We start from the raw sequence: 27,373 nt of genomic DNA on the forward strand, positions 1-27,373 counted from the left end.
AGAAAAGTGATCAGTCAGAGCAGCAAAACTGCTCCAAAGTCATTGGTTTACATGATGTGCTATCCTCTGGGATGCACATCTGCTTAGAGTTGGGATTAGCAGTAGTGTTTTAGTTTCATCTACACCAGGACTATACTTAAACTCCAGTAATGCGCAATCAAACACAGAAGAAAGAGCCTGCAGGAAATCATTCCATATGATCAATGAAGTCAGCTCAACAAAGATTTTACTGTTTGCTGGAAGAAACATCTAAAGAAATAAAGAGGTTTCTCTACTTCCTGCTGACATAAAAGATCCATTGCCTACAAGGTGCAAGACCGTCCCCTCACCACATCACCCAGGCAATAAATCAAGACTCTTAAAATTCACACACACGCACACCAGATCAAAACTAAATTCCTCACAACCCTAAAAACCATACTTCAATACACAGTACTTCCATGAAAGGCCACAGTATGTTCATTCATACACAAGCCATTGCCTGACAGAGGGCAGGCATGTCTACTCATCCCTGAAAGGTGGTGCTGGAAAGGTGACTGAATTCTGAAAGATGTTTTAACCACCCGTAAAACCATCTGAAAGTAAGACAGGAGGTACAGATTTTTAGTAGTGCAGAATTACTGCCTCAAAACAAACAGGAATCACTCACTACTAAATCTACCTTTCTGAAGCGTCCAAAATCTTGTGTGATGCAGAGTCCTTTCCATGCATTAGTCCATAAAGTTTTCAGGAGAATCAAGTACTAACATCTGTACTCATAAGTCAAGCCTTGTCTGGAAATATTCCCAGGCCCTGGAACATGATCATGTATGCTAGAAAGCAGCTAGGACATTCCCCAGCACCAGGCTGTGCCAATTATTGTTCTCCCACACAATTCCCAGGTTTGTGAGTCGCACACCATCGGGACCCATTCACAGTGGACAATTCAGATGCAGCTCCCCTGCTTTGCTAGCTGAGGGCTGAAGAGAATGGACAAGGCAGTCCTGAGCCAGTTGGACAGTGCCTGGGAATGCTCCCAGGCACGTTTAATTTATTAGGAAGGAGGCAGCCAAAACATATCACCACTTCACCTTCAGTAAGCACTCAAGCTGAAGCCTGGAAGGACACTTCAGGCTTTGTATTTTACCAAACAAGGGGCTTGGTTTTGAACTCGCTGTACACTGTATCACTGGTAAGCCATCATTGTTTTCAAAATATAATTTGGCTTCTGTGTCGCTGTACCCAAATGTTTCCTGTGCAGACAGTGTTTAAATATACTCCAAAACACAAGTTCAAAGCTAATGTACTTCCTCTCTCCTGGACACTTTCATTCCAAAGAGCATTTTCACTGCTGTTCTTAAAACAATTTGTTGACAGAAACAAGCGAACATTTGGTCAACAATACAAAAGCTAGTTTTTTATCTTTTCAACACTTTTCAACAGTAGCTCCCAACAGCAAATCATCATGTTCTGTGGCCTTTAGTACTCCACGCTTCAACAGAAGATTGTTACTTTTGCAGTTCCCACAAGTAAGTGAATTTATTATAAGAGACTTCAGGGATATAAACACCAATCTAGCTCAGATTCCCAGGTGATGTGAAGGTCTAACAAGAGAAAACTATTTCCTAGAGAAAGAAGAAATGCTGAAAAAAATATTTACAAGGAATAAGAAGCACTCTTTGAGATCAAGTACTTTTAGGGAAACCAAATCTAGCAAGTATGTGGTTAAGCTGCTACACACTAAACCTGGGACAACTGGGGTTTGGGACTTTTTAGAGCTGATGTGGTAAAGAAAGGATCACATAAGTTTATACATGGTGGAACCAAAGCTACTTCTGTCAGAAGCTTTCCCTGAATGGAAAGGGTTGTAAGAGCTGGTGTTTTAACCTGACTTTTTATCTGCTTATAAGGAATATAATCTCATATGATACTGTGCAATTCTGGCAAGAAGAATCTTTAATGTGGCTATCAGCGTGCAACAGTTCACAGTATGCCTTCACTTCTTCCATTTCATCATTTCCTTTAACAGGAAAATCTGAGTTCCAAAAAACCTATACTCTGGGCAAGAAATTACCTACACAGCAATGAGCTGTAGCAAGGCTTTACTATTTTCACACGAAATGCCAAATCTGACTGTCTTTATTCAGTAAGACAGAAAACTCTGACATACACAAGAAACATGTGGACACAGGACAACCCCAACTATGGAAGATAATCTGCAAGTATTTGTATTGCCTTATCTACAGATGATGTTCCCAGTCATTATTCCACTACCTTAGTGAAATAACAGTTAACTGTAAGTCTACTATAAAAACTGGACTACCAAGTCCTGGTACAAATACAAATAAATTATTGATCTGCCCACAACAAATAAACATAGAAAACAGTTTGTGCTACACTCATGAGTAAGCAATAAAATTATTTTAAGGCAGTGTATCTCAACCAGAGGAGTACTGTCCCTATCAAAATCCATACCAATAAAAAAAACCTACATTAATGAAATAGTTTAAAGAAATGCACTGTACTGATCTACATGAGTCCAAAAATATACATGGACCTCTTATCCCTTGGAACACACTGCCCAAAAACAAGTTCTTCTATTTTGATATGTTTAGGCAGTAAAGGACACTGCAGGAGAACACTGAACAGGATAAGATGACCTGTGACAGCACAACCTCATCTCGGTGACTATAAAAAGACTTCTGCATCTCGGCTTGTGGCAGCAGTAATTGTAACGAGAAACATCAGCAGTTGGAGATGTATATACACAGATCAATCCACAATCCCCTCACTCATGTCCAGATGCCAACTATTAAAGCCTACTGGTACTCAACATTGGCTGCTTAATTAGGATCAGTTTCTCAATGCAGTTAAAAGCCAGATGTACTGATTTGCAGATCCAAGCAAGTATGTGCAAGCATTGACCAGATATTCATGGCCACAGCATCAACAAGCTCATGTCTACACACAGCACTGCACATCCTCCAAGGCATCCCTGCACCTTCCCCAAGAGCACCTGCAAAGCAGGAGATACAAACAGGGATAAAGGTGATAGATCTTGTCAACAATACTCATTTTTACAGAGGTTTATATGAGGCTATAGCTGAAAAACCTGAAGCCAGCAGAATTTTAATCAGTACCCAGTGTGTGATAGTTTTGGTGTGCACCAAAACTATAACACACAGTGCTTGGGCTGATCCAGGTATATTACAAGTTGTTGCTATCATGAATTTATTACAAATTTTTACTGAGAAACAGAATGAACAAATAACTATCCTACCACTATTTACAGTGTTGCTAACTCCGTGTGCTCAAGGTACTTTTTGTACTAAATTAAGTGCTTGCAACAAGTACAACATCAGATGGAAGCAGGCAGAACCACTTCAAAGATACTTACATATGAAGTACCACAAACTCTATAAAGAAGTTGTTAAATATTGTCACGTTTCATATGTAACTGTAGTTACACATTTTTTCTTCGAAGTCTTGCAAGGTGGAACAGCTCTGAAGGAGCTAAAAGGCACTGAGTTCAGTTGGCAGCCTCCTCTTTACCTGAAGTGGTAACACTAGAATTATGACAAAGAAAACCTGAAATGCAAATAGCCCTGTGCTAGTCAAAGCCCACATTATACAGAAAACATGACAGAAATGGTTTTGGACATTTAATTTGCTTATTTGTGAAGTATTACACGGAGCCCCTAATATCCTTCCTGAATCTTTCACATCTTTCAGAATCTGCAGCCACTAACAAGTCTGCCAAGTTCATGTTCAAGGCAATCTTCTCCATTTGCCTTTCTCCTGCATCTTATAATCATGAGCCTTTCTCCCATTGAATCTAATTTGTCTGCCCCTACATTTTCTGAGGCACTTGTGGTGCTGGAGCTGTGGCCGAAATGAAAAATAATTTCAGCAATCTCTGACAGTACTCCATTTATCTCTTTTAAAATGGGAGATGAGAATCAAAGTTATTTTCCAATTCTAGAATTCTCAGACAAAGTCTTCCCTACAGAAGTAAGACTGATGTTGGTTTTCACTGTTTTTACTCAAAGACTAAACAAGAAAAAAATACAACAGCAACAAAAACGATCAGATTTTTCACTTGAATTAGAGAAGTTACTTATACAAGTATGCAGGCACCTTTATACTAGCCTAACATTTACTAGGCTTATGACTTTGTTATTTTGCCAAGTAGGCAGAAAAGAGGCAGAAAATTTGCTTCAAGAGCTATACCAAGCTATCCAAATTGGAGTTAGAGCAGTAAGAAATGGGCATTAGACTTATGGAATCCCATTTTCTCATAACGAATGGGCAATGCCAGTGCTTTAGCTTTGCTCATGGCTGCCTCTGTAAAATTTACCAGAGAAAACAGGTTGAAGTCTGCAAACTCCAGATCTGTACCTTGTATACAAGACCTGTACCTTTGTTTTTAAAGAAATAAATCAATCTTGCTATATGTAATGTCTTAGATCCAAGAATTCAGAGCAACGTATTGAGCAGGAAGCCAAGGCAGTAACCACCACACCGACTTGGCCTCCAGTTTATCACTGGTGTGGCTACACTGAAGCTGCACTCCTGTGAACACACTGCCCATTACACTCCACAGTTTCTACCTTTGAGAAAAGGACCAGTGAATTGATGTACGGAAGAAGAGAATCCTTCCTCTCATGTTAGTTACCTTCTTCCTGATGCAACTGAGATTCAAGAACAGCTGAGGAGATATACCAAGCCTTTGGAGCTAGTTCAGAAATGGCCTCAAAGTCTCCAGTAATAGGAAAAACTGAATTAAAATGCTTAAGTGTAACAGAGATTAAACTAAGTCAGCATTTTAAAAAGTTCACTGGCTTACAAAGATACATGTATTATACTCAGCACAGACAGCTCTGACCAAACTTGCCCAATCATGGTTTCCTTAATTCTGGGTTTCAAATGAAAACATGTTTTTATGAAAATATGCTTTTATATTCTGATTTGATAGTCCTTTCTGTATACTGACAATTAGCACTTTTTCCTATTACAGCCTGAAATGCCTACAAACCAGAGAGGAGTAATGCTAACTATATTAACAGTCTTTCCAAGCAGCACCTCAGCTAGCTGCATCACTAAGTGCCTGAACAAACCCACTAAAATGCAGTCTGGTTGACCTAAATGCCCCAGCTACTGCATGTTGCTTATGCTTCTTTTCCTCATGCTGGGGGTGATAGGGGAAAGGTTACTCGCACTATGCTGACTTAGGAAAGACTAAAACAACCTGCAGTAAGGACATGAACACTAAGCTCCTTTCATGACATATCTACCATACTCCTCCTTTGAATTATTTTGCATCCCTGCAGAACTGATCAATGTCTTGCATCTCCAGCATCTCATGTTCCAGTGACATAATGTCATCTGCTCACTTAAGTGTACAGAACCAGGCACACACATTCATCAAATGGAATGACTCAGAGCTACAGCGGTTTGTTCCTGCTTGTCAATGACATCAAGTTACAGAGGTCCTGATCTCATTATCCTGCAACAGAAAATATAAAGCTTCAGTAATTCAGCATAAAATAATGATTTCTCTTCCAATCACCGGCTAGAGGGATGACCTAATAAGTTAACAAGCACACAATAAAATCCATAGGTATGAATTCTTTTCGAAAATTATCTACGCCACTCTGTGGTGGCACTTGCCCTTTAGAGGAGCTGGACAAAGGTTCTTCTATGGAGACAATTCTGTGATAGAAGCTGGTAGAAAAGCAGACCCCTAGAAAAGTTCTGTTAAAGGGCTGTACTAGCAACCAGAGTAGATGAAAATCTACATGTATTTACACACAACCATAGGTGGATAGTTTAGGTAGTTACAGGTGGTTTGCCACCAGAATCTTCCATTCTTCACAGAAGAAATAGAGCCTGGCAAGTCTAGGAAAAGGATACAAAGTAATGCCTTACAAAGCCCTGGACTTAATCTTCTTGCACAACTGAAATTACAGATTTCTCTCTCAGCACAAACTCAGCAAAACAAGAGTAAAAGTGTGGGCTGGGCACTGATCATCTACAGCTAGGAGTGCTTCCTCAAGTGTCTCTAACCCCTTAGATTTACTTATTTAAGCAACTGGCCTTACATAGTTACTAAAAAAAAATTAAAAAAAAAAAAATCACTTTTCCTCCTTCCCTAGAATCCAAAAGCAGACCTTTATGCTTCAAGCAGAAGACACAGATACTTGCTGAAAACTGTAACACTACCTTCTCTCCCTCCCTTCCCCCACCCCACAGGCACGTTCAAGACACACTACACGCAGCCAAGAAAGATACATTTATGTATGTGCATATTTAGTGGAATATAAATCAGGAACCATTACACAACCTCTCATCTTTCAGAATGCTTTTACAAATAAAGTTTACATAGAACTTTATAAAGTATATTCAAAACCATCACATCAAATACAAAATGCAGCATCTGAACTGAGGAAAATGACTTAATAACCTTCCTTATAAATAGATGTATGCTAAAAAAATTAACACATCAAAATAGCCAGAAAAGCAGGAGGCACAGGATGCAATTAACCTCTCTAACACTGTGGGAAAAGAAAAAAATGTCATTGAATAACTCCCATTTACTTCAGATTAAAACTTCAAGGATGTCCACAGGGGACACGAAAGTGGAACGTGATGTACAGAAGATACTGTTAGAGCCCAGCATTTGAGCTGCCCAGGGCCAGTAGCTGGTTTTCTCTAGTTCTGCTGAGTGCCAGGCCAACAAGTGATCTTGATGAACAGCCTATGCTTCTGTTGCCTTTTCTAAAGGAACACTTCTTCCTGGTCACATGTGCAACAAACCGCCTACATAGGCAAAAATACAGATACAAGGTTCTTCAAAGCACTTTATTATCCTCCCTTCTCCCAAATCCTGACATGCTAGCCCAATGCTGTCAGACAGAATAAAGCAGTCAACAAAAATCAGGGCTACCTTTATTTTTCTCTCAATGCTAGGAGATCCTGGAAGGATAGAACCTCAGAGTTCAAGAGCAATTTTCCCAGGATGCCATGGAAACCAAGCTGAAGTAAAATATTCCTTTCTTTTCTCATTGTCCATATGGTCTGCTCAGACAGAGATCTGATCAAGGAGTTTCTACGCTATGCTCAAAGGCAGGTGGGGAGTAGAGCCTGAAAATTTCTAAATGATAAGGTCAAGCAACATAGAGGTGAGAAATAAAAGGCATGCAGTGCAGCTCAGCCTCCTTCAAGACTCAGCAGGGAGCTGGCCACAAGTCTTATGCTCAAAGACCAAAGATGTGGAGCATCCAAAAGCAGCCCACGGAAATCATGAGCTAACAGCTTTGCTGGGAAACTTGCCCTGCAGTTCCCCACTCCCAACCAAACACCACACAGCTTTCAGCAGCCCTGCATCTCACAAACACTGAAGCAGTCTAACTGGAGATAACAGGAACCTAAGCATGGAAAAACTGCCCCCAGTCACATGTCCCAAAACAGCCATCAAAACCAGTCACTCCTAGATGCCCTGTATCTACTGAAGATGAGAAGTGTACAAGAGCATTCACAATGGTAGCTCTCTAAAGACTAACCATGGGGTGGAGAGAACCCAACAACAACAAATGAAAAAATTTTTAAAAAAAGGAAAAAGGAAAAAAGCCCACACAACAAAACCAACAATAAACCTACAAACACTGAACACATAGATGTTTATGCTTTAAGATGCATTATTGAAATGGTAACTTGGAATTCCTACATGGCTTTATTTCTTACACTATTATATCCAATAAAGGTTTTCTAACTGCTGCAGTTTCACATCTTTAGAAACATAAACTACTCTGTGATAACATCAGGCAGTGGGTTATGATGACACCCAGTGCATTTTCACAGGTTAATGTTGTATCATTCTTTACAGACCTGAAAATCAGAAATATCCAAGGACAAAGTACCTGTATATAAAGACCTATCCGTCCCAATACTGGCTGATATATCCACAACGAATTGTTTTGTTAATAGCAGACAAATCTCACAGAAGATCATGCTCCCAACAGACATTAAAAAATGACCTTTATCTCAAGTTCTCTAACCACTGTTAGTCACAGTAGGTGTGGTGAAAGATTTCCCCACAAGCTAACAGGTACAGCTACCAAGCAAGGGCCAAGTCAAGTAATTTTTCTTGAGGAGTCCATCATCCTCCAAGTGGGTGAGTGGCTGATGCTACCACCTGCGTGGGCTGTTTGCAGCTGATAGACAGCTGAGAAAACATGAGATGTTTTGATTAATCTTCTCAAACTACTGTGTATTTGGGACAGTGAAGGGGAGAGATTAGCCCTTCAAGTTAATTGTCCACAGTCCTCAAAAAGGATGTTACCTTGGCAAAAAGATTACTCTTGGAACAACAGTTACAGGATCTTCAAGTACCTCATTTCAAACTGAACTTTCCTCTGGACAGCCCCTATGAATTACACACCCATGTCAGAAAGGCAAGAAGAAAAACAGAGGTTATATGCTATGAAATGCTCAATCCAGGGAGGCCACCACAATCCCTGCTGCAGCCCAAGCCATGCACACCTGGCAGAAAACTGGTGAAGCAGAGAATACACTGACCTTGATCCATATCCCAAACAACAGACTGTCTTTATGAAAACATAAAGAAATACCAACTATTATATAGCTAAATTATAATTGTTTCCTATAACGAATTTCAAATGAAGTTAAAGTTTGAGCCTTAGAGAAAGCTTCCCCAAGCAACACACTGAGGCTGAGAACTGAATGGTACTTGTGACATCACTTTTTGCCAAAAAGATACAGTTATGTCTGACAATGCCCTCACCAACACTCACAATGCCCATATTTCATGACAAAAATAAAGAAAACTCACAACTAGCAAGGAAGCCATAAAAAGCCTTGAAGAGTTGCATTGTTCAGATAGAATAAATAGATAAAACATTTCTAAAATGCGCTTTGCATATTTGCTGTGATATTATATTACTTCATATGCTTTTCATAATACAAAATCAAGAAGGTAATAGCCAAGGTGCCTGACTAGAAGCCTCTACTCTCCTCAGGCCCAGAAGAGAACATGGGACCCTACAGCAGATACTGTCATCAGAAAATTGGAATATGCAGGAGAGACCTCTAGAATAAGAATGAAAGGTACTTCCTGAGCTCTGCTGACTAGAGCTTAGGCAGAAAGGATGTGTTAAGACCTTGGCCACGTCCTGAAGTCTTCGACATCTTGCTCATGATTCACACCCCAACGTGCATCTGTGCCCACAAGTGCTCTTGCCTCACATCCAATTGCTTAACAGGTAAAACACTTTCCCAGGACATCCAACAGTTTCTTTTCCTCACTCCACCTACCAGAAGTCAGCCCTGATCTACCATCACCTGCCCTCTGCTGAGGTGGCAGTTGCCCTGCTCTCTCCCTCTGTCCTACGGCAGCCAAAAAGATGAGTGTTTCAAAGGCTCAAGGAAAACTAACATTTAAGTTAACAAATACATGGATTTTGCTGGAAGGAAGGCTGCTTAAATCCTTCTTGGAATGTCTGTGGTTGTTTGCCAAAACATTGAGGAGCTCCCAGAGGATCGACAAACACATCAGCACTCAACTCCAGTAAAAATGTCTTCCCATCAGCAAACAGAATTACAGAATTTTTTAAATGACTGCCATTAATGCAGCTTGCACTAGGTAAGAGCCCTTCTGTTTTCCTCCTATATTCATCTAATTGAGACATACAGTGGACAGCAAATTTTTGGGTACTAACTGTGTTTAGACAAGATATCAATCTGCAAGACAGGTACATGGGACAAACAGAACATTCAAAATTAAAATGCAAAATAACTGAAAAAGCATTTTTGTTATTCGTTTTGCGGAATTTATGGTTATGGACACATGTGAATTCCTTTCCCTGGTATGGCTGTTCAGTTCATATTCAAGTTCCTCCCACTGCAGCAGAAGTGGGAGAAGACATAAAGAGAGTAAAGAATTATCAATGAGCTTGGGTGACTGGAGGCTGTGCTGCTGCAGGTTATGCAAACACTGTAAGGTACAGAAGCCACTCCTGAAAAATGTAGTTGGAGTCCATGAGATGAACATTTGAGTAGTCTACTAGAGGCAAGGCTTTTTCAGCCAAACACCTGAGTCAAAAACCATTTCAAACACAACTTCTGTGCCACAAAGCTGCAAGATTCAAACATCAGTTGGTATAAGCCTTTCTTCATGTTCAAACCTTCAAAACTACAGCATGAGTTGAAATTATTTCAGGCATCAGAGGAACTCAACTTGAAGCCTTCCACAAAACTAAGGGGAAGTAAAGACCAGTTCTGGGAGGTAACTCACTAACTGAACTAAACAGTAACTTTGAAATTCTGCATTTAAGCTAAACTGAGTATGCTTCATTTGCACCAGGCTTTTCTCTATCCACTACTCAAGAAAAGAACAAACCAAACACTGAAAAAGGGGCCTGTCTACCTACAATTATGAGTGAAGATTCTACGTGAAAATTCTCAACTCTAGTTCTAAGACTTCCTTGTATATTTTGTAATGAAAAGCCACAGTTTGGAGGATCTTTCCTGCACAAATGCTGAAGTCAGATTACTGTGCAGCACTTGTTCAAGGGGATTTCCCCAACCTCATTGTTCTTCTGCCAATTCTAAAGCATATGCAGCGAGATGTGAACTCACTCCAGCTCCCGATTGTTCTCTTGTATCCTGCCAGTCGGCTTCAAACAATGCAACATGACAGAAGCCAAAGAAAGCTGTTCATGATGAGACCATGGCATTGTACACAGTAAATTTCAGAAGCTTTCTACCAATCAGCTGTGCAACTGAGTCAGAGTAAGTGAAAAAAAAAAAAAAAAAACAACCCCAAGTAGTAAACAAGACATGGGAAATTACTTTTATTAAATTAGCAGGTGTACATTACAAGTGGGATTAAATCAGTAGGGAGCCTATTAAACAGCTATTTGTGTTCAAAGCTGCAGCAGTAAAGGAACTGCAGTATCTTGTTTAGCCTATAAATTCCTCCTAGCCTAACAGCGTGAGCAACATATTTGGGAAGTTTCTCATGTAAAATTGGCTGGGTTGTCATAAAACATTCACACTAGTGAAAACAGCACTCAGGTGTTTTGTTACAGTACCAAGAAAACTAAAATGGCTGACTTCTACAGAAGAATATAATGAGAAGAGGAATCTTCACCACACTAAATAGCTGGCCAGCTATAAAGGCATGAGTTACCACAGCAAGATAGGGAATAGTTTAGCATAGACTGCGGCTGGGTAAAGACTGAGTCCTTTATTGGAGAAAAAATAACTATTTATGAGATAATTTGGGGCTCAGTATTGACAATAAAGCACAGTCAACAAAATTTTTTTGAGTGACTAATACATCTTCTTAATGGCAGCATGAACTGTCAAGATGCAGGTGTTACTCTTCCTAGTCAAAACTTTCTACCAGAACCTACTGTGCAGGTAAATTGCTAAAGTAAACACAAGCAGCCTCAGCATCAGTTGTTAGCCTGATAATTAACTGCAAATTAAAAATTAAAAAAAAAAATTTAAAAAATCAAGCAAGCCTAAGCACTTCCTTTAACACTTATTTTTGATTCAGACTTTTCCTGCTTCTTACCATTAAGGGAATCCTCATGAAGAGCAGCATCAACTTAAACAAAGAACTTTCACAAATCCTAACACTCACATTCTCACCCCCAAATTTGCTTTCCCATCACTGATACTTCAACAGCAAAATACTTTTAAGCTCACTCTCTAAACAATTAATACACCTTATAGCAGTGAAGGTGGCAATATTACAATCCTTAAAAAAATATATCTCCATTTATAGAAAAATAACAGCAAATTAGAAACTTAGGTTACCTGGGAAAAGGCAGGAAATCCAAGGCCAGAATCCACATTCCCCCAGCTTTATCCAGAATTCCAGTTAGTATACAATGTAATCCTCAAAATTCAACATTTCTTCCTTCTGACTGGAGAGACAAGCTCCTTTGAACTATACAGCATTTTCCTACGTGCTAAGTATTTTTCACATTTGTATTTTTACACATTGACCTAGCTTAAATGACATGCCAACACTCTCTGCTTGGCACACCAACTCTAACAAATTATGTGGGTAAGTCACGTGGCTTCCTGAATTGCACGAGCTTAAAACTGGCAGCCCTAAGTATCTTTGTTTAATACTCTAAGACTTCCTTTTTCAGGATGACATCATTGTAAGATGCTGTAACCTGAGCTATGCCTACACTAAAGCTTAACCTCAGCTACAGCAATTCAGTCCTCACCACCAGCCACAGCTGGGCCACAAAACAAGTTAACAGTTATGTTTTAGTATTTGTAATTAAACCTCACTCAATTACACTTGAACACAACTGCGATCCTTAATTTCAGTAAAAAAGTTCATCCCATTCAACCCTGTGCCATGGGCAGGGACACCTTCCACTATTCCAGGTTGCTCCAAGCCCATCCAACCTGGCCTTGGACACTCCCAAGGATCCAAGGGCAGCCACAGCTGCTCTGGGCACCCTGTGCCAGGGCCTCAGCACTCTCACAGGGAACAATTCCTTCTCCATATCACATAAAACTCTGCCCTCTGGCAGTGGGGAGCCATTCCCTGTGTCCTCTCACTCCAGGCCCCTGTCAAAAGCCCCTTTCATGAAGTCCATTTAAGCCATCTGAAGAAGCTCTCAGGTATCCCTGAGAGAGACTATTCCAGTGGCAGTAGAGGAAAAGAAAGCTATTAGAGAAAAAAAAAGCATTACCTTGTGCTCATATCCATCCTGCATCCTACTCCACACATGAAATACAGCAACATCATCAATCAAATAGGAGAAAACTAACAAAATTTCCTTTTAGACTATAATGTGGAAATTACATTGAAAGGGTTAATAAAAGAAGGAATAACAGTATTTAACATGATAACAACATTGCCATATTAATTGCTAAACTCTAGTTTAGACATTAAGTTTCAGGGAGCCTTGAAGTCAAACCTCATGTGAATATTTATTTCCCACTGTATATCCATGCAGCATCTAAAGGCATTTTGCAGCCTAGAGTTTGAACACGTCATTTTACATAATTAGGGCCGTATCCTTTTGTCTATAACCACATCCTTTAGTCTTTTACAGAGAACAATATTTAAGTTCCACCATAATTATGAGACTGCAGAATAAGGGCAGTTCGATTCTCCTGCTACACCTTTCCTATGAACACATCCAAAGTACTCACAGTATCAGATATCATAAGGAGGAGCACAAGATTATGAAGCTAATCTTGGCCAATATCCCCCAAAATCTCAGCTGTTTCTTGCCATACTTCCAGAAAAGATTTCTTTGGCTTTGTTGAAAGAATGCTTTTATTGAAATTCCAACAAGAGAAAAACAGAGGGGGGTCTGCTTAATTCTCAATAAGCCTGTCATGAGAAAAGGGAGTCAGTTTGTCAACAAACGATTTACAAGCATATTATTCCTGTAATCTCAGCAAGAAAAACAGTACTTAGTGAACTTTGAAGCATCGTCTTAAATATCTATACATATTTTTGAAAGCTTAAGATATTCAATTATAGTTTCCATGCATTTCCATTTACATCTAACTCAATGCATCCAGAGTGAGAAACACTACATGGTTTGAGGACATTTTTTATATATTGAACTATGATTAAGAATAAGTGTCCATCCCCAGCTTGAATAGTGAAGTATCCCATCTCTGCTACAAACTATCAGAAAGTGCCAAGTTTTCTTTCTGGGAAAACAGGCTTCACCTCTGTCTGGATTGCAATGTTATTTTAGGCTCTACCATGCCTACCCAAATGCCTACCACTGTCCTCTTCACTAACTTGCTCATACCTTAGCAGATGTTGGGAACTCTCCTAGAACAGTTCCCAGAGAAACTTTCCCTGCTCCCCAGTTTAATTGCTGAAATCACCTGTGTCCTATGGCTTTAACCTGAGAAGGAACAAAGGAGTACCTGTAGTGCTCTCCTCTGAAGTAACCTATTTTGGGGAAAGATATTAAAGCCTGAAAACAATCTATTCTAGAAGCTGCAACTTGACAACTCAGCTCTATTAGTGATCAAAAGCATTCTTAAAACTAGGTTACTGCACTTAGCTATGTGATCACTTTCCTGACAAATATCCCCAAGAAATTCAAGACAACATGCTAACTGGTAGAGGGTTTGTTTTTTTCGCCTCTTTACACCTAAATTTACTTTTTACTCAGTTACGTGAAGAAAAAGGCATCCAAAAGGCATTATTTTAAAATATTTGTTTTCAAACAGCAGTTCCAAGCCAGCTTCCCCATCTTTGAACAGGGTACTTCTTTGCCCAGTGTACTCCTGCTGTTAACTCTTGCGTAGACACTATGATCTGCACCCATAAGCTCCATTCTCAGAGGCTCAGAGTAACTAATAAAGAGAGCCAACCTGCAGAAAACAATTTTAACATGGGCCATGAGCCATGCCTAGGCCCCTTGTCTTATTCACAGTAGGGAATGAGGAAAGGGCTGCGGGGCAACCAAAGGAATAACATTTATACAACAGAGAAACATAGCTTCTTCAAAGGATTTTAATCCAGTCAAATGGCCTTGTTTTCATGTGTTTGACAAATTTTCATCAGATTCTGCAGCTTTAAGTATTGAAGCATTTCAGAGTACATCAGAAATAGAGCAAAATTAAGATATACTGGATTTATTTCCTGGATACTTTAAGCAAGCCTAAGAGAAGTTGTGTCAATAGCATTATTCACTTCAGCATCAAGAGCAGTCTTTCAGGCTCAGAAGTCACATGGACATTTATTTCACTAAAAAAGCTGTAACCAAACAACAACCAAACCCAAAAACACTACAGCCTTCAGATGCAATCAATGCACACTACTGTGTTTTTACATTTATTTAGGAAAGAATATCATAAAGGTATTCTGAATGCAATGCTTAAATAACAACACCTTATTTCCCCAGAACAATCAGGGTGTAACCAATTCCATGGGAGCAGTTAAAAAAAATGCCAGCCTTTATTATTGGATGAAGTGAAAGCCATAGAGGTATGGCTTTAAAATATTTGAAATATTACTACTTCCTCCTAAAAACCTCAAAGCACCATCAACATTAATGAAGTTGATCAGTAATTCCAACCAATCACTTAATTTGTAACTGTGTGCTTCACATTCCCAACACTCCCTCAGTATCTTCCACATTCCCAAAACCATGGAACCCATTGTAGGGCTTTCTCTTTGATTCCGAATGGTACAAAAATTCAGTATTCAGCTCATATTGGAAGCAGAAGCCAGGTGCTTTAGAAATTTAACTATGGACTGCAAATTCCATAGATCATCTTAAATTCTTACTCTCACTCTTTAAGTCAAAATTGGGAAGCTGCAAAAAAACAAGCAAGAATAAGCTTCTAAAAACCATGGCACAGAGAAGCTCTCCTCATGTTAAACAAGAGGGACAGAAAGCACATGTAAGACCAGATAATACTAAAACTCCAATGGCAACGCAGGCTGGAAAGCAAGAGCATGACAAGAGTATTAGCCCTTGCTCTGCTCTGGAAGCAATTGCTGCGTTTCACCTGGGACTCTGAGGCACCTGCATGGTACCAGCACCCCAGAAGAGACTCTCTGAACTGGGTTTTTAAACCCAGAAAGCTGGGTTTTTAAACCTTTCTTCAGCCAAAAATCTGCCAGAGTGCTCTCCATCAACTTTCAACATTGCTCTACTTTTGTGATGCAATTTAATGTAAATCAGCAGTAAAATTTACCTCCTCTGCAGGAACTAAGCCCCCCAATTAAAGCTGAGATTCAAGTGTTAACTACAGTTCCACATACAGTAGCAAAAGCAACTATATATAATAACTGTAAAATGACTATTGCTATTAATGTCAAGAAAAAATTGTTCAAATTCAATGCTTCCCTTCCCTTAGGTTTTGGTTTGTTTTTGTTTTTTTAAATTTATTTCCAATTTTGAAAATAAAGGAACTACAACAGTCCAGGTCACTATTATCCCAAACCTGACCCGACCAAACTCTTTTCACTAGTTGTACATTATAAGGCACTTTAAAAAAGCAACTGTTTTCTGGTCCCATTTAAAAGAATCAGAAATAAGGCATGAAGCATACCTGTACTCTTTTTAAGACATAAAAATGACTCAGCTGATCACACCAAAATACTGAGATGCTGAAACTAGTTGTGTTTTCATACTTTGGATTCCAATTCTCTGTGCTGTTACCACTGAAACAACTTTTTAAATAACAAAGATAAGACTATATGCCAGACTACATGCAAAAGATATGACAACATGCCAGCTGATTATTCACTACATGGCATGGTTTGGTTTGTTAGATGCTTGGATTTCAGCCTCCACTAGTTACAAAGCATTTATGGACTGGGTTTTGAGGAACCAGGTCTAGAGGAAGATGCCTCTGCACATGGCCATGGCAGGGGAGTTGGAGCTAGGTGATCTTTAAGGTTCCCTTCAACCCAAACTAATCTAGGATTCTGAGATTCAAAAGAATAATCCAGGCTAGGAAGGAAGAAACTGCTCCTTTAGAAGAAGGATGCTCACAGTGTTTCTACACTGACGGCATCTCCTGGCCATGTCAAAACTGCATGAGAGAGCATAAAGACAAGTTCTTAAATGCCACCAAATTAATTTTGTATTTTCGAAAAGTGAACTCACGTGCCAACATTTAGTTTCAGAATACACAAAGATTATGTGATTAGAATCCCACTGGCTTGCTGGGAGGATTCAGCAAGATAACTACAAATTACTTAGAGGGCTAGTGTCAAAAGGACTTCTGTACTTATTTAGCCTCTGCTCTAGATTACTGACCCACTTATGAAGAGCTAAGCAGTCCTGCTGTGCAATGCCAACACCCACTCCATCTGTTTGCTTCTGCTTTCTCAGAACCTCCATTAGTCTCGTAAGAAGTTGTGTTAATTACCACATGAGCAGCTTTTGTGTAGTACACACAGGATCAGCCTCCCTTAGTGTGCAGTCACCTTGACAAACAGCACAGGAGCAGAATAAACCTGATTCAGCACAATTATCAATGACACACAGTAAAAAATGCAGATTTCTGAGTAGGTGATTTATTACAACTTTTGTTCAAGCTGCTTCTCAGTTTCGTGAAAAGTCTGTGGGAGTTTGGAAGCTTTAGGTTTCAATGATGAAAAAGTATACTAGAGTTAAACACTGTATCAAACCTCTGGAAATCTCCCAGGGGACCAGAAACTTCTGAAACTGCAAATGAAACTTTTTTTAAAGAATAATGCAACAGTGACAAACAGAAGCATCCCACGACAGTTGTCGATATCTGCACCAAATTAAAAACAGTAGTAAGTAAAACTAAAGCTAGCTAAAAACCAACATACACAAAAACATTTGGAAAGCTAGCCCAGCTGTCACATCAGAACTGCATCTCAGCAGCTTGGCACCACAAACTTCCTGCTGACTAGTAAGGAAAAAAGTTTCAAATTCAGCATTTTATTATTTATCCCTGCTGATCTGCAGATCTTTAAGACATTCATTAAAGTGGGTCTCAAGCAGTGGTTTCATTAACTTACTAAATCCAAGAACAGAATCTCCAAGAAGTCATTACAATACTGAGTTGACATTCATTATTTCTTGGGAACCCAAACTACTGCTGTCAAAGTGAAGTAATATCAACAATATAAAACCCAGCTATGAAATTAAAAAATTCTGTATGGCACTGCTGGCAGCCCTGATATCACCCTGCCCCTTAGTGCCAAAACAATTTTTTAATTTAAAATTAAGCCCTGTATAATAGCCAACACCAACAGAAAAATTCTTCCTGACTAACTCCTAAGGTACTCAAGAGGAGTAAAATCCAGGTCCAGTTCTTTTTACAGCTGAGTGGAGGACAGAGAACAGCAAAAACTGCTAGTAACAGAATATCTGTATTCCATTTTAAAGAATTATTTATTATGTCTACTTTAGCACAAAAGGTCACGCAAGCATACTCTACTATGAGTAGACTACTATGAGTCTACTCAAAAACAATGATGTATTAGAATACTGTTTGTATCTTCTGACAAAATTCATTGCAGACATCTATTTTTCTGAAATAGCAATATCTACTGTTCCAGTTTCCCTGAAGGAGGGCTCTATAAAATCCAAGAGCTCTAGAACCTAGGTGCACATTTTTATACCAAGTGTGTTTAACTTGCGTCATATGAAACAACTGCCAATTAAGCACCTCATCTCAGTTTCAGTAAAGACTCTCTAAATACACAGAGTCATCTCAAGAAACCTAAAACCTTACAGGTTCCAATCTTAGTCTGGTGATAATACACTGAGACAAGAAAGCACTAATAATCTATTGTTTCCATCTGGCAAAAGGAAGAAAGCAGAAGGCAAAACCAGAAATTTTTGGGTATATTCTAGGGAAAAAAATAGAAGCAGAGTGCAGCATTAGAAACAAAACGTGGAGAGAAAAGAGAAAAATAAGAATTAAAATAGTCATTTATTCAGGGTAGTGTCATGACTTTCCCAGACAGCTGTGTCAAATCGAAAACAGAATGCTGAAACCATTATCAGATAACAGCTACAACACATTTGATATATGGAATCATTAGTGACACCAGTCAAATCTAGCTTCCACTATGATTAATACAAAGTTTGAAAGTAGCTAGGATAAATGCGCTAATACAGAAATGAAGTTCATAAACCAGATGTAGCTCCTCTCCCCTATAAATAACTTTAGCATCAAGTGACTTAAGTGCCCAGAAAAGTGAAATTCTCTAACTTTCAGGGAAAAACACACCTGTGAAGTGATTTGATACTTCTGTCACACACAATGAGCTTGCCCAGGCACCCCAGTGGGATTTCAGTGCAACATGAATCAAGAGCAGACTGCATTGTACTTACAAACATAACCCTTGCTCTCGCACAGCAGTTGCTATGAATTAAGCTGGGAAAGCCAAAGGGGTAGAATGCAAGTTGTTCATCTAAATCTTTATACATATCAGAGGAGCAATTCTAGAAATACCCCAAGTTATTATGCAAAAAGTGTTTTCATTAAACAATAACAATAATTACAGTAAATAAACTGGTCTTCAGACAACTTGCCTCCAAGGATAAAATTTCCCTTCAAAAGGGAGAATGGAGGCAGCGTGTACCATTTAAACTAGCAGATAAAACTGAAAATAATTAGATTACTGAAGTGTTGACCAAGGAAAAACTAGTCTTTCGGTATTTTTTCAAGTACAGGTGTTGGCTCAAGCATGCTCCCCCCTCCCCAAGTATAGACAGGGTTATTAAATAAAAGCATGAAGCAGTGCTACAAACTAAGACCAGTGTTAAATATCATCAGAATACACAAAAACAGGATCCTGCATATCAGTGAAAATTGAAATGTAACAAAATTGTGACTTCACAAAGCATGTGATTCTGTTATAAGCAAGCACCATATTAATCCAATACAGGTTTTAATTAATTTTAAAGAATCAAAAGCATGCAACTATTTTTTAGTCATTTGTTCACAGAAGGTCTGAGCATCCATTTAATCATTTCCTAAGTGGCTGTAACTTCAAATACAATAGCACCTACCTTGGTATTGTCACACATTTTGTATTGCAATTCTGAGTGGTAATTGCCTTCTCAAGCTCATCCAGCTGTCCCGTTTTCTTTAGCTTCTTGACCAAGCTTTTCACTGCTTTCTCACACCACTTCTCCTCCTGACCATTCTGCTCACCACCACCAGCCCCCGCAGTGCCACCAGCAGATTTTTTCCACCCCAGAAGTCTCTTCACAACTGGTGGAGTGAATGGCAATATGGACATGACTTCCACCAGACAGGACACTCAGCAAGCAATGAATTGGAGATTCCCGCCTGATCCCTGAAAACACAAACCAAAACAAGAGACATGTTAGCACTGAGGTTTCACATGAAACAAATACCTGTCTGCCTCAGGACCTTTCACTGCCAAATGCCACAGGACACTGCATCCCAAAAAAAAAAAAAAAAGATAATTAGCTCAGAAGTAGTCTGTATCGCAGTTAGGTACTTCATCACTTGACTTCATCAAGTTTGCTGTAGACTCTGCAATTGCAAACACAGACCAAGATTACTGCTGGAATAGAAAATTAATTTTTTCTCAAATCTTTCCCGACTAAAGCAAACTTCACCAAATACAGAAGGTTAACTTGAGTCTAGCTTTGTACTAGGCTAGCTGGTTTAAGTAATTTATTCATATTTTTCCCAAGTGATTGACAAATTGCATACATATATATGCATGTTCTGCCCATCTCCAAATTAATTTAGCAGATGAAATTGTGTTTGGAAGGTGATTTAGTCATTATGGCTTGACAGAAACCTTCCAACAGCCAGCCATTTCACAAACCTTTTCTCATTTGTCATGTTTTAAATAACTAGCAGTTATTTTTACATGGGGGGACACCAATTTCAAATTTCCCCCAAGTCTAGTAATAAGCCTAGTCCCCTCTAAAATTCAGTGGTCTACAGATAATAAATCCCCTCAAATGGCAGTCCTTAAAATCAAGTCTTTCAAAATTCACTAAAGGAACAGTTAAAATCTTATTTTGTAGGCATCGGGGTAGTAGAACTATCTGTTTTCAATTTTAAAAGCCTTTCATTCAGTATAACTACCTGATCAGGATATTAATATAAAATGAAATATTAAAAAGGATGCTGAAACTGGAGCTATGTTTAGCATTCACTGCAATATGCACTTCAAATCATTTAAAAGAGAAATGATAGCCACTTAGGAAAAAGCATCTTGCTTTTGCAGCTTCCATTAGGCTGGTTTTAGGCATTAAAATAAAATACCTGAAATCAACAGGCAGACAGCTGTTAGAAATTGCACAAGGACATTAATGGTCCTATGGATGGAAGCATAGCTTTGAAGTAAAAAATGATCCTACTTCCAGGCAACAAATGGGTATTTGAACTCCAGAAAGTTCCCATATTCCCAAGCTGAGTAAGTTAGTTCAGTCAGCTGAAAATACCTTGTTTTAGCTAAAAGCTAACACTACCTTCAGGCTATTTGATTTGAGCCTTGAAGGCTTACGTGCCTCTCCAACCTGCACAGGCACACTCCTCACATCTACCCAAAATATACCAACTTCATCTTAGTGAAGTCTCCCACCTGCACAACAGCATGATCCAAGGTACTCCAGGCTACAGCATTCATGGCTAATTTATGCCTTGTCACATTTTTGCAGTTTCAGTGAGGGCCAAGTCAACAAACACTAGATTATATTCTACAGGTAATTTAAGTCATAACTTTGCAACTTCTACAAAACAGAACATTCAGTAGGCATGACATTTCAGTTTCAAATAAATTACACCTCCATAAACCAGCTTCTCAGAGCACCCAAAAAATATGACAGAAGCAAGCAAAGTAGTTTTCTGGGATAAGGGAGACAGAGGTTCTAATTAACAGGGACCAAGATCAACACTGATAATTTTATGCAAGCCATTGAAAATACTCCATCCTAAATCACAGAATCACTGAGTGGTTTGGGAAGAGACTGTTAAAAATCATCTTGTTGCACCTTCTGCCATGCGCAGGGACACCTTCCCCTATCCCAGGCTGCTCAGAGCTCCATCCAACCTGGCCTGCAGCACTTCCAGGGATGGGGCAGCCACAACTTCTCCAGGCAACCTGTGCCAGAACTTAACCACCTCCAGAGGCAAGAATTCCTTCCTTACTTACACCCAACCCAGAACAACTCTCTCTGAGTTTTAAACTATTGCACATCTTTTTGTCTGTAGAGGCCCTGGTAAAAGATAAAACATTCATTTTCACACAAGACTATAAAGAAATTTTCTTCTTCTAGCAACATTAAATTTTTACTGAATTGTCCCCAATTACTCCAACTGATGATTTTGCTGAGCATTGCATTGGAGACCTGGTTACAGCAAACAAGAAAAATAAAACTCAGTAGACAACTTTTTTTTAATGAAACACTGACTCAGACACTCAAGGTCCAGTATGAAAAGGAGTCAAGCCAACAGAACAGCTTTTTGCCACAGGAAGCCCAGTTCTCTTTCCTTTCCTTTCTGTGGCACCATCACCTCAGCACCAGTGCTAATGCTCTTCCATAAAAATTCAGCTAGGTAAGGGTAAAAACCCATCAATTTTCTGGGGGTTTTGCCAAGATAGTTCTCTTTCAAGCTAAAAAGCTGCTCACACATGGTACTGATGTACTACAAGTGATGTCAGATGAATTACAGGAGTGTGGAAAGAGAACTCCAGCCCCAGACTACCACTGCAGCACTAGTGTTGACTGCATAGCTGGAAATGTGCTTTAATTTAAATCATTTATTTTGGTGACAAAGCCAAATTAAGTAGCCTGATATCTTCTGAACCATTTGAGGGCCTGGCAGTGAGACACATTAGACCCCTAATGAGTACACCAAGCAGCTCCAAAGATTAAACAGGGAGGCTTGCAGAGCCTCCAGTGGTTGAAGAATCACATTGGGTTTCTAAAGCAGGGAGCAGCAGTCCATGGGAGCTTTATAAAAATACTTCAGCCTTTGAGCAAGGCCAGCACTGGGTGCTTCAGAGGCACACACAAGAAATTCAGAAAGACTGAACTAAAGGAGACAACCTCTTTGGCTTTTAAGACTTGTTTCAAAGAGCAGCAATTGATGTATAACATCTAAATATTCAGTGCTGACAGATGTAGGCAATCAAGTACCAATATCACTGCTGCTCCACACACCAATTCTTATCCTTATCTGAATATTTACTGTTCTTTAGCTTCAAATTTGACACCTTTCAGTGCCACAGAATACTCCTTTGACTGTCAGCCTTATAAAACACAGACTTCAGAGAGGTCTCATTTACCACCAAGGCGGTAAATAGCCTCTTTTGGAGCCTATTCTCCCAGGCCCTCCAAACAGTCTCAATGCTTTTATCCAATTTTTCAGCTTTTAATACTCCCTGTGATGAAGTGCTCCATTTTGCAGTATTCTCTCCCCTAATAATGAAATAAAATTTTCTGTATTATCTGGTGGTTTGGTGTTTCTTTATTAAAGATTTGCCTTCCTGCTTCAAATGCACATTGAGTAACTTAAATCCTGGAGCACAAAAGAATTTAGAAATTCCATACACTTCATTTCATACTCTCACATTATTTTGACATACTCAGAGGAAAATAAATTTTTAAAAAATCTCTTTTTACATTTCCAAATGACTGTAAGCTCAGATCTAACTAATCAGAAACTTCTAGATACTACACTTAATTTTATACAGTTGCCTTACAGATGTGGGCTCATCCAGCTTCTGCAGAAGATATCAGAAAGCACAAATTGATATGTTACCTCCATGAAAATAAACTGTAAGAAATCCCAAAACACCAAGAGATACATTTAAAGAGCCCTTTCTAACAATGATTTTTTGCAGCTTAGCAGCTATTTAACAAAAACACAACATACATCACAGCTGCAGACTAGGAGTCTGGGAGGCTTAAACTAACTTCTTCCTTCTAGCTATTGTTTTGCCATGCCAGTGATTTGCCAGGAGTTATCAATAAGAATTTCAGTAAGTTATTCCAGTAGTGAGTGACCCTGTATCTTTCAAAGGGTGAGCAGAGAGAATGTGACACAAGTAGGGCAGGGACTTCATTCAGCTTAACACTTCAGCCTATTGTGATGAGTACTCGCATGAGAGTAAATTTCAACCTTAATTTACAAAAAAAAGGCACTCTGCTCCAAGCCTAGAGAGATAGTGCAAACTGCAAGGCACGAGTGGGCTGAATTATGAGCAATTTGGATAAATGGAGATTTTGCAATGAAAATGCAGCCATGGTGCATCCAGCCCAGTTCTCCAACAGCTCCTAAGGTGGCAAGAGGACGTGCTACTCAAGGAAAGCATGCGAACCTGGCTGTATTCTGAGCATGTGAACCTGGCTGTATTCTGCAGTCCACTCTCCTCATAATCCTTCAGCAATTTTAACTATTACAAAATTAAAGGCTACATTGCTACTTACTTCCATCAGAAGCAATTTATGGACTTGCTGTCCACAAATCCATCTAACCACCTTTTGAACATGCCTTCACAACCTCTTGTGGCAGACTGCACTAGTATTTAAGTGCCCACTGTTAAAAGAACTACCTCTAGTAATTTAATTTATTCCCTTCCTAGTTTCAGAAAGTCACTCTTGTTCTACCACTGAAAATTTTGCTGAAGAATGAAGAACTACTTGCATTCATCTGGCTTGCAAGCTTCACAACTGTGTACAACTGAATCACGTCCCTCCCTCAAATAAGAGGGCTCTCAGCCTCTCTTCACAAAGAAACTATCTGAACACAGCTCACACAGTTTGGGATGTTCCCCTGGACAGAGGCCAAGCCTGAAAGCTTTACTTCTTCCATTAAATTAATTCCAAGTACTTGAAGACACTGTATAAGGACTAATCCAAGGACCATAGAAAAAAAATTGTATCAGCCTAACATTGTCTTTGCATTTATTCCTTTTGTCATATTATCCTAAAGCTCTCAACATTATAATTTAAATATAAAGCACAAAGACAGAAATTTACACCTCATGAGGAACTGGAGACAGAAGGCAGGGTGCACATGTCTGCTTGCTGCAGAACATCTGTCAGGAGCTCAAACAAACATAGGGATCCCTAGACCTGCATTGATCATTCTACCTGTACCCACCCAAATGGTATCAGAAACACCTTGTTTACACCAATGGGTTTAGGAGTCACTGTTAAAGCTCATTTTTGATCAGCAAATCCCATTTCTATTAATCAATTATAACTTTTAGCTTCAAATGGATACAGTAATAGAAGAAGATTTGATCTCTTAAACAACAATAATTGCATACATTGCTGACACTTACCTCTTGCTAGAAACATTCCTCTAGATTTTTGCCTGGTACGCATTCTTCCTCCACTAAAAAAAAATAAAACATGTTCTCCCCCCAAATGCACATAGAACACAATCTTTACCAATGCTGCAAGAAACATTTCCACATTGCTAAAATGGCCTCAGATTAACTACATGCTGAATATGTAACATCCCCTCTTACTTGAAGTGGTTTTTTGTGATTCCCTAGTAGTTTAGAGCCAACCTCCTCAAAAAACTGAGCGCTCACAGCCTTTGCTTTTAAAAGGAGCTCAGATGTGCTTCACCATCACTGACTCTTTGCACCATGACCCCTGTGCTCTCTTCTGCTGAGGCCCAATGGCATGGCCCAAATTTGATCCTTATTTCCTTCCTGTGCACTACCTCCAATATCCACTACAAGACACCAAGATTCAGGGACTCTCTGGGTAGCTGTAGGGAGATTTTTCAGGATCCCTTCCCAAGCTCAACTGTAGTTGAACTAGTAGTACCAAGTCAGCAGAAAACTTCCATTTCAGCCCTTTCCATCCCAAGTTCATCTCTGGACTATGCCTTCAAACTGCAGCTATGGATACTCAAGGGAGTACTCATTGTTACCCAGAAAGGTACAAAAGTTTCTTTAGATTGCTGGAACACAGAGAGCCATGTGCTGTTACTCCCAACAGATTAAGACTGGAAGAGCTACAAATTGCCTAACTTTGGTGGTATTTGTTTCATCTCTGCCCCCGCAGCATATCTCTCCTCCCTGATGCACACATGTTTCTATAGTTGGTCAAACAGTGTCATAGTTGGCAACTTCTAAAGTCAAAGTTTGAGTCATGTCTACTATTATTCCATTCTACTGTGCTTCTCTGGAACAAGTATTAAATATTAAGCCCATGATCCCAGCAATAACTAAGCACAAAAGATGAAGAAAACCTTAAGGGCAGCATACTAGCAGACTAAAATCTTCAAGGGAAATTTTCCTTTCCTGAGCGTCTGGAACATACTATAAACACATTGGTGCTACCAAAAATATCAAGTGATTTCTGGCTAATTTATTCTAAAGCCTTATGCAACATATTTCATATCAGTCTCCTTATTCATCTTAAACTTGAAATAAAGAAATCTGATCTCTCCTGGTTTTACTAGAAGTATTCTGGCTTAGAAGAATTTCATTTGCAAGAGCTCTTCTGAAATAAAGAGGACAGAAGTTAAGCTCCTGAGGAAAGAAGATCGAGGAAAATAATTTGTGGTATTTGAGAGAAAGTCTACAAGCTCATTTCCTCCCTATTTTAGTCCCATTTTTGGGATTTTTTTAAAGATAATGTTTTTTTCATTAATCCTGGAATCTGGAAAAGATTCTTTATCAATTTCACAATGTACACCTGAATTCAGTATGAACTTCAAACTGAAATCAAAGTCAATATTTTACATTTGAGATAGAATCTGCTGTAGCTTAAATCACTCAGTGGAAAGGACAAGGGGCATCTATTGCACCCACCACTCCTCCAAAAACTGCCTTTCAAGATTCCAGAAGGGCTAACTCTTTCATTTCCTACAAACAGACATCTGGTTTTGTGACACCTTTCTGAAGAACCAGCACCAGAAAAAGTGGTATGGTGCTCATTCTTACTGCTCATTCATTCATACTCAGGTCAGAGTAGGGCAGTATTCCCTTACTGGGGTTTGGCTCTTTGGGTTTGTTTTGGGTTTTTCCTTCAGAAGGGGTGTTCAGCCTCACTGAGTAATGCCCTCAGACTCCAGTTTAGGTTTTCAACCAATCAGCCCAGTAGGAAAGGTGGCTCTGGAGAGCTCCCATCCCAAGGAGCTCTGGCCAGCAAGACCAAGGTCCTGGTTCTGTTTTGACACAGGCTGATGAAATTCAAGGCAGGATGCTTGTGACCTTGGAGGGAAGGAGGAGCAAAGTGATTTCCTCCTCTGGGCCAGCTTTACAGTGAGAAATTGAAACATGCCTATACAGAGACTCAATTTACACATCTTTTTAAGTTTACCACGCTCTAGTATTGCAATGCATCTTGAAACACTACATAACTATACTCATTGAAAACATAGTTACTCACCTATCATGACTGTAGATCTCACTCACTCCATGAAGTCTTTTTATGAATCAAATGAGAAAACTCAAATTTCTCATCTACAGAACTAAACAAGCATAATCATAATCTTAAAAAAGCTTGGGAAGCTGGATTTTTCTTGAATTACTAAGGGCTACCTCAAATTGTAGCCAATGCAGTAATGAAAAGGTGTGTTGCTATTAAAAAATTAGCACTCCATCTAACACACGCACTCCTGGCATACTAAAATTGGCTGCAACAGGAGACATGAGAAGAAAGAGTTGCTAATTTTATTGACCTTTGATTAAACTACTGGAGGGCCCAATGTATTTTAGCAACTCTCCTAAAACTGCAGAAGAGGAAAACTTCCACAACTGTAGCTGGCCAATCCACCTGTCTCTACAAAGATGCAAAATTCTTCCACTTATTCAGTATTATGAACAAGATCAGAGTACTGCTTCTTAAAACTCAAAGGACATTAACAGCTCCAGAAAAGCAGTGACTAAGCACTCCAAAACACA

The 27,373-nt window shown here is 39.3% G+C and overlaps 1 protein-coding gene across 3 annotated transcripts in view; it reads right to left on the minus strand.

The window, feature by feature from the left end:
* Positions 1–27,373, minus strand: part of SMAD2 (SMAD family member 2) — a 50,016-nt gene that overhangs the window by 19,093 nt on the left and 3,550 nt on the right. For all 3 annotated transcript variants that reach the window (XM_071425836.1, XM_071425834.1, XM_071425833.1), the window contains exon 2: positions 19,521–19,810. In XM_071425836.1, coding sequence (XP_071281937.1) covers positions 19,521–19,753 — 233 coding nt within the window. In that variant the 5' untranslated portion in view covers positions 19,754–19,810. The remainder of the gene's footprint in view (positions 1–19,520; positions 19,811–27,373) is intronic.

This window comes from Agelaius tricolor, unplaced genomic scaffold (genome assembly GCF_023055355.1).
Source record: "Agelaius tricolor isolate 1412-34295 unplaced genomic scaffold, bAgeTri1.0.p SCAF_4, whole genome shotgun sequence".
Lineage (NCBI taxonomy): Eukaryota > Metazoa > Chordata > Aves > Passeriformes > Icteridae > Agelaius > Agelaius tricolor.